Here is a 10,641-nt window from a genome sequence, read left to right on the forward strand (position 1 = left end):
GCTTACGTAGGTTTGCAATAAGTGCCCCACCTTGCTTCCTTCAGCTGCTTTCAATGCAGTAGAATGTTTCCCTTTCCTGTGTGATGCCTTTTTTCGTCTGTTCCGTTTCCACAGCAATCAGGACTTTATGAGTATAAAATCTTTGGTGGCCTTGCTGATTGTCCCCCAGAGTTGCTTGCAGATGTCTATATGGATTTAGACTACAGAAAACAATGGGATCAATATGTTAAAGGTTAGTAAATCAAATTGCTTTTTTAAAGTTTAAAAATAAGCTTTATCTTTAACTCCCCCCCCACCCCAGGAAGGCTTTCTAAAATTTGTCTCTTCTGTTAGGGCCATGTTCCCCAAAGGACTTGAGGTCACATTTTCAGGTGCTCAGCATTTACAATTGAGGCCAGATTATCGAAAGCACTCATCACCTAATGTTATACCAATAAGTAAAAATGTGTCATATAAGAGAGAGATTTTTGCCTAGTCACAGTCAAACCTCAAATATCAAGAGAGAGCACCCCACAGCATCAGTCCTTGCCTCTCTGAAGTACTTATGTGGCCCTCATTACCATGGGATTCAAGTGCCTAACCATTGCAAGTTTCTTTATCCTCACTGGACCCAGGAAGGTGGTAGTGGTATTATTCCCATTTTACAGATGGGCAAAACTCAGGCACAAAGAGGCTAAGTGACTTGCCTAAGGTGTCAGAAGTCTGAGAAGAGTTGAACCCAGGTCTCCCAAAGGGTAGGTTGGCACCTAAACCATTACTCTGCAGTGGCAATGGGGGAACATCTTTCCCTGTGATACTGTCCCCAGAAAGCTTGAGTGATAGTGCTGGTGCTCACATTCTCATCCATCTGCGTTGTCACTTGGAGGCTGGGTCAACACAAGCTTTGAACTATAACATTAGATGGCCTAATTGACCTCAGATGCTCAGAATAGCGGTGAACTCGGTGGTAGTTTGGGGGGCCTGTTTGGCAGTGGTGAGCTCAGGATTAGCTGTCATGCCCCACTTTTATTTATGTCTTTGTTTTGGGGGAGGAGGCATTGGCAACCATCCTACCTTCTTGAGTGCTTACAAAAATAGTGACCATCCAACTGAAAAACCTACAACACCTCCCCAGAAATAACTGTACACCTGACCACCTCCAAAACAATAACACTTAAGCTATCGTTATCCACACAAACTCCCATGTCCTCAACACATCTGGTTCTGCAAACACCTGGAGGAGGTGGAGGGAGGGTGAGAGGAGTTTGCAGTGTCTGGAAGACTAACAGACCTGGACTCTAGAGGGGCGAGGACTCAAGCACATGCTTGCACTGAAGTCAATAGAACTTGCATGAAGTATTTTCCTGAATAGGGGCCCAGAGGAGCAAGTTCAAAAGCCAAGGAAAATCCTGCCAAATGCCCTCCCTTATTTTTAAACCGTGGGGGCTCTAGCTTGAATGGTTCTGTTGATTGGACCTTGGGCAGTATTGTGGAGAGCTGCTTAACCTATGGAAACAAGGTATGGATCTCAGTCAGCCTGTAGCTTCATTAGTAGAATGGGTGTGAGCTAACACACGATAGCTATTTCACTGTAAAAGGCACTCACCTTTTCTACTAGCAAAGACATACCCCAAAGAAGCTTACAGAGGAACCTTAATTCGTTCACAGTATCGTACATGAAGACACAGCAACCTATCGGTTCTAATTTTTCCATTTAAATGACTTCATCGGATTCTGGTTTGTAAAACACTTAGCTAAGGCAACTACAACCTACAGTGTCTGAAGCCAACATGCCAATATCTTTTTATAATGCCTTTTTTATTCCAAGAGAATGGAAAGGAAGCAGTTGGGAAGTTACACCCTTTAAATTCTAAAATGTAGATAATGTTGCAGGGTTGGCCTCTACACCCTCATTGACTAGGGAAAAAGTCTGGCTCCCTGAGCTGGTATCCAGAACTTGTGTATGTTTGAAACAACGATTTGATACAAGTTTGAGAACTGTTGCCTTAATGATATTTCATACTCCAAGGTTGGACAAGTTAACTCTCTGTTGGCAGAAGGCTTACTCTAGTGCTTCTTTTTAAAGTACTCTGGATAGATAGCAGAAAACTGGAGCCATTAAATATGCCCTTTGTTTCAAAGGGTGCTAGCGCTGATATCAGTGATGCTTTAAATGTCAACACTCTTAACAATTTTATTGCTCATCAAAGCATGTAAGAAAGCAGGCACCATATTATGAATCTTACACAATCTATTCTAAGTGATAGCTCATTTTTTGGCTAGGCCTATAACAACACATGGCAGGGTTGAAGGTGGTTTTGCTTTCCTGAAAAGTGGGCTGAGCTTTCAAAAGACTGGGATACACAGACCGTTGCTATGTTGGGTCTGATTCAGGCCTCATCCTACAGTGATCTCCGTCTCAACATCGAGACTTTGGACTATATGGGTATGTCTACACTACCCGCCGGATCGGTGAGTAGTGATCCAATGTATCACGTCTCATCTAAACGCGATACATTGATCCCCGAACGCACTCCCCATCGACTCTGGAACTCCCCACGGGGGAGCGGCAGCCATTGATCCCGTGCTGCGAGGATGTGAAGTAAGTCAATCTGAGTCGATCTATGATGCGTCGACTTCAGCTACGCTATTCTTGTAGCTGAAGTTGCATATCTTAGATTGATTTTTCTCCCCCTCTTCACAAAGTGTAGACCAGGCCTAAGCTGTAGATTTGCCTTTGTCTATAAAGGACCACACACTTCTATGGCGCAGTGTAATAATTCACATGCTCATGGCTCATATACAGAAATCAGCCATTCTTTACTACAGCACTTTATTAAAATTTTGCAGTGAAATGAGGTCTGTTACCAACATGTCCCCTCGTTAGCAAGCTGAACTACCCGACGTTTACGTTCTGTATTATAAACAAAACTGAACAATACTGCGGACTAAGCGAAGTACATCTTGTAATATAGCCTTGGTGGGTTTTTTGTTTGGCAAAAATAATAAAATGGAATGCTGCATTTTAGCAAGTGTGCAATTTTCAGCATAATAATGTATCTCTTGGGCTCTTCAGAATGGATTATTGAAGTTCTGTTTGGTCGTTCTGTCCAATACCTTCTCTGCTCGGCCAGTTTTGAGCAGCCTGTCCTCTGGAATAGATAGACTGAAAGGGAGCACGAGTGCATACGGCTTTCGTAAGTACCATTGTGCGAAGTTTAACTCTTAGGAAAGAAACACAGCAAGTTTTAAAATAATCTCTCCAGGTATTTGAATGCAGATCTCAAACTGACGCCTCTTTTGAAAAAGAGGGAGACTCACTTGTTAGCATTTTAGCTAAGAAGAATTCAACTAAAGTGTTAGTTAAAAGGCAACAAATTAATACTCCAGTGACCTCTGGTGGAAAATGCGATACTGTGTGGTTTGTCATTGCATTGCAGGGATTGCAGCATATTGTGTGCACATCTTAAATGTTAGTGAAATTGCAAGTGGGCTGGGGAATGGAAATGGGATTTTTTGTGTGGGATACCTGGTACATACATATGCACTGAGTATAGTGGTAACTCTACTCTTTTTAGATGCACCTTTACCCCCTTCCTCTTTAATTTTCTTTTTCATATGAAAGCCACCCTCCCCGTCCCCTGTGGCACCATTCTTTGTTCATTTGGAAGGGTAAATACATGGCTTTGAAAGTAGCACAGGAGGAAAAACCATTTTGTAAACAGGCCCAAGAAGCTGTGCATGAGCATGACACTTCAGTCTTGCAATAACTGTATTTATCATTCAAACGCTACCTTGGGTTGGGAGTGGGAGTTCCTAGGAGACAGCGGAATGGTTCCAGCATGAAATATTACAGTGGTTGCTTCTTTTGATACGAGAACACACTAGCGTCATAACCCTGTTGATACTAACTCACTGGTACGGTTAACGTCCGTGGCCATAATCTGGCCACACGCAATTTATACTGACTGCTCTTTGTGTGTCCTTCATCTTGTTTTTTTCAGGGGCATCAGTGGACATAGTTGCCTTCCTGGTCAGATAGGAAATGCCATCATGGCTTAGACCCAGGATCCTTGTAGTCCAGTCTTCTGCTTTTGACAGTGGCCAGTATTGGCCCCATCAGAAGAAAACCCTATAGTGGACAGTTGTGGAAGATAATTTACTCCACGGAAAGTTTCCTTCTAACCTCCAATGATTAGAGTTTGGCTTAAGTTCCCTCACTTTCTCCTTCCCGCTACTGTCTTCCCATCTGATCTCCTTAGTGAGTCATCTTGTCCCTTGAACTCTGATTCTGTTCCCAGGCTCTCCCACTCGGATTGCCTCCTATTTCAACTTCCAGTATGCAGAGTAAACGTTAGTGCTTGCTGGTAACTCTCTCTGGAACAGAGTTAACTTATCACTTGCCAACGAATGACAAAAATGGTATTTTTAAAAGAGTAACTCCTCTTCTCCCTTCGCCCCCCTCAATTTTGCTCATCGCTCGCTTTAATTGGGAGTCTTACACTTGCCAGGCATTCTAATTCCATGTTAGTTTAGACTGGCTCTCAAGGACATAAAGTCATTACCTGTTTTGTTTCAAGTGCATGTGCAACAACAGAGCTGTTCTGAACTTCTAGCTGCAGAAGGTGCATTTAAAGGAACAGATGCTTATGCACAGGTTTACCCAAAAGGTGGGACAGGCTTTGAATGAATTCCCTCTCTGGGAAGGAATTTGACTCATTCCTGAATGGAACTGTCTACAGTGGAAACAAACTTTTCTCTTGACCTGGCTAAACTGGACCTAGCATATCTCAGTATAACTGTGCTGAGATGCAACCAGGTTTTTAAATTCTTGCCACTGCTAGTCTAAGCTGTGTTTTGGTATTGTAGATATATAAATGTTGCAGCTGGAATTAACTCAGTGATGGCCAACGCTTTTTTTCCCCTTTGCCAATTGCAGAGCTGAGTGAGAAGATTTATGATGAGAAGAGAATAATCTACTGGGAAGTGAAGTACCCTTTTCCTTTGTCAAACAGAGATGTATCCTTTCAAATCTTTGTCCGGGTGGCAAAGCGACATATTCAAGAGTCCAGATGCAGGCAGCTGTAAGAGTTTTGCTTGTCTGTTACTGTGGGAGTTGAAGTGTAGAAGAGTCAAACCTGAGAAGAGAATGAAGGGTGTAAAAGCTTGATCTTGCAGTCCTTATTCATGCTTGTGCAGCGTGAATCACTCACCTGGGTATCATGGCCACTTCAATGAGATGCGTGTTTGAGTGCGAGAGTCTGCAGGATCAGACCCTACAATAATGCAAACACTAAGATTCATTTAATAGACCGAAGTGAAACGTGGATTGAAACAGGTCAGGGACTGCCTTTTTGTTGTGTTCAGTGTCTGTCACGATGGGGCTGCTGGATACTCCGGTAATACAAGTTAATAATAGTAATATAATGAAACTGATCGTAGTTGTATAAGAACTTAATGGCCACACTGGGTCAGGCCAATGGTCCATTAGCCCAGTATCCTGTCTTTCAACAGTGGCTAGTGCCAGATGTTTCAGAGGGAGTGAACGGAACAGGGCAATTGAGTGATCAGCCCCATGTCCTCCAATCCCAGCTTCTAACAGTCAGGGGTTTAGGGACACCCAGAGAATGGAGTTGCATATATGACCATCTTGGCTAATAGCCATTTATGGACCTATCCTCCATGGACTTATCTACTTTTTTGGACCCAGTTACGCTCTCTTTTTTTTTTTTTTTTTTTTTTTTTTTTGCATCTTTCTTCATCTTTAGGTATCTTTCTTAACTTGCAATACAGTATGTATATCTTCGTGAACGTCGTGATATGGAGGTTGATGGGCAGAAGATCTGGGTTATGCTGGCTAAAAGTGTCTCTCTTCCTCAGTGTCCAGAAAAACCTGGGATTATCAGAGTAAATAGTTACGTGCAAAGTCTGGTGCTTGAGAGTGATGGCAAGACTGGATCCAAAGGTAAGAAATATCACTTACTACAGCTAAGTAAAGTAGAGCAAGCTTTCAAATTTTTTATTCTGCATTTATTAAGAAAATGAAATGTAAAATCTCAGATACCATCAAAGCAAGTGAGGCTAAGGACTTGAAGATACATGCAAAGGATATGGTAAAGATGTATATCAAGAGTTCTATAACTGGCAAAAATCCATTCTGAAAGAAGCATGTCTGGGAATTTTACATGGGACTTCATGTGTTGGGTAACACCACTGTCACTCTAATTGGACTTGCACAATTAAGAATGGTCCAATCCCTCATTTTCCTTTACTAAATGAAGAACAGATGTCATTCATTTGAACTTTGGATATTGGTTATTATATTTTGATCATTGCTAGCAAATGGAAAGTGAGCAACCCAGTGAACACTTCATTCATTGAAAAGTCACCTTTGAATCTCTGTGGACTTGATTTTGAAGTTGTTATAAATAGACTGAAGGATGTTTTGATTGTTAAGAAAAAACATTTTATTCGGTAACTATATGTGTATGTAACATAGGGCTAAATCCTGCATTCCATAGTCAGGCAAAAACTGTAGTTGTAATCAATATAGCTGCAGCCAAGCAAGTAAACTGCTAATTATTGTGTTTATAATAAACTCTCTATTCCCTTCCATTTCTGTCTCCCTTTAAGTTTACATGTATTACTTTGATAATCCTGGTGGCATGATTCCGTCATGGCTCATTAACTGGGCAGCCAAGGTAAGCAGGAAGCTGGGGGCAATATCTTCCTTTGTGCTGTCTAACTTGTTCCTGAGAATCCACCCACTGGATCCAAATCTGGCCTCCATAAATCAGACAAGATCAGCCAATCTTCATCTGAAGTCATCTTCCCTCTTGGCCACTCTGTCTTGTCTTTCAGACCTCCATTCTGATAGCCGTCTGCTCTTTTTCTATCTCTCTAACTGTTCCTTCCCCAACACCTCAGGAAAGCTCACTCTTGATACTAAACTCACCAGAGTTGTTTCTGTGGACAGACACACTCATGTTTCAAAGTATGAACAGACAGATTCAATAATGTTGCAAACTCCTGAAATACGGTGTGATGTTCTAAGAACAAATACAGAATTTGCTGCTTTGTAGTAAATTTAATCTTTTTGTTGGAAACACTGTCTTCTGTTATCCCTTGAAATAGTTGTAGTGTAAAATGTCTACATACAGCTTTTGTCTGCAGTGTCTTTGACCATCATCAGAGAATAATCACTCTACACTTTTTTTTTCAAAACAGAGCGGAGTACCTGCTTTCCTCAAAGACCTGCAGAAGGCTTGCCTTAATTATTGCAAGAAAACCTGAGTTGCTGCTTCGAGTCTCCCTCTGAATTGTTTATTGATTTGATTCCCAAAATTGGATGCTTCCAAGGACTACTATTGTGAAAACATTGTTGGATGAAATTACCTCCTGAGATCTACTACTCCATTATAGTTAGGTTCCATTGGTATATGCCTTCAAAGTTGTCAAGCCTTTATTTTTTCATTTGCCACCTATTGTGCTCGTCAGCTAGATAGCTGGCCACCCTTGCTTCAACTGCCGATACAATTATTACCTCTTTTCAAATGGTTTCCTTTCTTTTTATCACATTCTTCCCTACCCACACCCCGCTCATATTCTGTATGCTTTCTACCATAGGCCCATTAAGGGAACTCTGGCTTATGTTAAATCTTCAACAGAGAGTAGAGCCTGTTACTCCTTGTTGGAGGCGAATACTCCAAAATGGCAGCTTTTTAAAGTAAATTCTGATTCTTGTGGTGAATCAGGTCTCTGTACACATTAGGTAACCAGTTCTGGCAGGTGTTGCCTTGCAGATGAAGTCCTTCTGGCAAAACTGGCTGCTTCTTGAAAGTGCTCTCAAGTCTAATCTACTGGATACGTTCCATGATCCTAAGTATGTTTCTTTATCCCTCCTTTTCCTAAATTTTATCCTGTATTTATTCGGAGCTGAGATTCATTGATCAGAAATGCACATCCCACTTGCTGGCCATACATGTGGGGGATATTTGCTATATGAGTTGATAAATAACTCACAGCCTGCACTGGGACTCATGCCATTACAGGGTATAGTTAAGAGTTTTGCTATGATCAAGTCTTTCATTTGCATTTAAACAGGCATTTGGCTAAGTCCTAATACTGGCATCTTTGCATCTATCGTGTAGCTACCATGCTTTTGCCACTTCCACTTAGCTGAGGGGAGGATGGAAGAGATGTACATCTAATAAGTAAAGTTGTGATGAAATAAGACCGAATGAGTCAGTTCCTGGTTCTGCTCTAATGAAAACCAATGAGTGTACTAAAAGCCTATCGAGCCCTTACCTGGAAGACTTCTGTGAGGAAACACAGCTCAGATATCAACTATAAGTTAACATCCTTTTAGGACTGTCCCAATATCAGGTGTTATCAGGGGACCTCCTATATGTCATGCTAGGGACTAATGTTAAGGTTCTGCTTCCTTGTTCTTGATCCTGACATGGAGATCAATGGCTCTTTCCAAGTCTGATACAAGGAGAGAGAAGGCCAAGAACCAAACTTTTCAGCTGATGCTATAACTTAAGAAATCCCAGTAGAAGAGAAAAAAAAATCACGTGCCGCACCTCCATGTGGGTGTGTCTGTGTGGGGAGAATATTGCGGGAAAACGCTTTCACAAAGGTGATGATCTCGGGGACATAGCCCATGCTGTTAATCTAGCCAGATGCACAGCCTTCGGTGGAATGGCAGAACTTTTCAGTAACTAACAAGACCCATCAACATTTCTGTATATTAAAGTAATGATGTAAGTTATTTGCCTTTATACCTTATGTGCTCTGAATGGTAGTTGATTGATGAATTAAAAATGAAACCTTGCGATTTACAGATTTGTACGAGTGGCTTTTTAAAAAAATCTTTGCTATAAAGTTTTTTGCTCCTTAATTGTTTGCACATGTAGCCATATTAATGCTGTCTAATGGACATGGCAGAACATCATTTGCATTTCACCAAGAACACTGTGAGATGGTGTGAGACTATTTTTTGGAAAGGCTTGAGTAAATTGATCAGCTCGTGTGTGGTTTTTTTTTTTTTTTTTAGTTGTAAACAGTAATTCTTGTCAGCTATGACTTCAGATAGCTTCTCGACTAGGCGAAGCTGAAAATGCCATAATATAAAATATATTGGAACAGATTCTCAGGTGCCGTAAAGCAGCAAATTTATCGCAGCTGAGAATTTGTCCCTGGTTTTATAAACAGTTACTCCATCAGTCTAACTAGTGCCTTTGATGCAAAACAAAATGTAGGTTAACAGGCTTGAAGGTTATTCAAACACACGCGTGGCATCATATAGTGAAGTTCACTTCTCTCTAGACTTAGGTCAGTGCAGATACACTAGTGACTAACTTGACCCACTGATAGGAACATTGATCTAGTTTTGATTGGGCTTTCTGTGCCCTGTGCTGGTTGGCTGCTTTGCTCTACTTCTCTCCCTCCACCTCCCTCACAATCTCTTCACTTCAGCTTCACTTCACACAGGCCCCTCTCACCCCATATTTCTCCTGCTGTGGCCCCCTCAGCCTCCTTCCTTTTTTTCCATTCTGCTTATCCCTGCCCAAGTGAACCCACCCAAAAATCAAACTAACGTGACGTTTTCTGCCCTCCTGTTGTTCATTCGGCTTGTTTGTTCTGCCCATTTCTTTCCCATCCTGCGTATGTCTTGTCTATTTAGAGTGTAAGTGTTTCACAACAGGGACGTCTGTGTCTGTACAGTGCCTAGCACAATGGGGTCGCATTCTTGGTTGGTGCTTAGGTCCCACCATAATAAACACAACGTTGCCTGACTGAAATTCTGCGCTGGGCCTCTCAGAGGCACCGGATAGGGACATGGACACAAGCGGCTATAAACCACCTCTATGCCCTCAATGGAGTGTATGGGAGTTCTGATGGCCACTAGTAAATTTTTTCCACCTTTTTGGTAACTATAACATAGGTAAAATGCAGCATTTTGGTCTCATTAAAACATCATTTGCTTTGCATTATGTTGTTCAAACTATCTGAGCCAGTCACAACTGTCAGAGCATCAGCCTTATTTTCATTTACAAATACAATTTGCTGCATACAATGACTTATACTCCAGGAATTAATTTTGCAAAAAATGTTTGCATGCAGTGCTATGACTAGTAAAATAAAAAAATCACAAGATAAGGGCTTGAGGCAGGAATTCCTTGGTGAAATTCTATGGCCTGGGTTCTTTTATGCAAGTCTGCCTAAATGATGAGGTAATGGTCTCTTCTGGCCTTAATCACAGATTCATAGAATTTATTTTATAATGAACTGAAACTTTTCCCCGGTCGTCTTGCAAAGAGTCGAGGAAGAAACTGGTGAGATCCTATATATTTATCTCTGGTGGCACTTTGGTAACTGTATAAGATGATGATTAGGAGCCTAAATAATGTATAAAGAAATTCCCTCTAGTTCTTCAGACTGTATCTCTGTGTGCTTCATGCATACGGCAGGAGGCTTTGAAATAAACAATTTCCTCATAGCACTGCTGTAAGGAGAAAACAGCATTGTGTGAGTTTTGCTTTAGGTTTTTACACAATGGTTTTTTGGAGGGGGTGGGTGGGAAGGGTGTTAATTTAAAATGCTGCTGCCTTCAAAACTGTTGCTAAGTACTGTACTTTTTCCTTCCCTATGTATGGT

The 10,641-nt window shown here is 41.4% G+C and overlaps 1 protein-coding gene across 4 annotated transcripts in view; it reads left to right on the forward strand.

Moving 5' to 3' along the window:
- PCTP (phosphatidylcholine transfer protein) overlaps positions 1-8,820 on the forward strand; it is an 83,999-nt gene extending 75,179 nt beyond the window's left edge. For 3 of the 4 annotated variants that reach the window (XM_032805609.1, XM_032805606.2, XM_032805608.2), the window contains exons 2-6: positions 115-232; positions 4,919-4,998; positions 5,773-5,944; positions 6,613-6,680; positions 7,207-8,820. In XM_032805609.1, coding sequence (XP_032661500.1) covers positions 190-232; positions 4,919-4,998; positions 5,773-5,944; positions 6,613-6,680; positions 7,207-7,272 — 429 coding nt within the window. In that variant the 5' untranslated portion in view covers positions 115-189 and the 3' untranslated portion in view covers positions 7,273-8,820. The remainder of the gene's footprint in view (positions 1-114; positions 233-4,918; positions 4,999-5,772; positions 5,945-6,612; positions 6,681-7,206) is intronic. The other variant, XM_032805607.1, reaches the window with a different exon arrangement.
- The last annotated feature ends 1,821 nt before the right edge of the window (positions 8,821-10,641 follow it).

Source organism: Chelonoidis abingdonii, chromosome 13, assembly GCF_003597395.2.
Source record: "Chelonoidis abingdonii isolate Lonesome George chromosome 13, CheloAbing_2.0, whole genome shotgun sequence".
Classification (NCBI taxonomy): domain Eukaryota; kingdom Metazoa; phylum Chordata; order Testudines; family Testudinidae; genus Chelonoidis; species Chelonoidis abingdonii.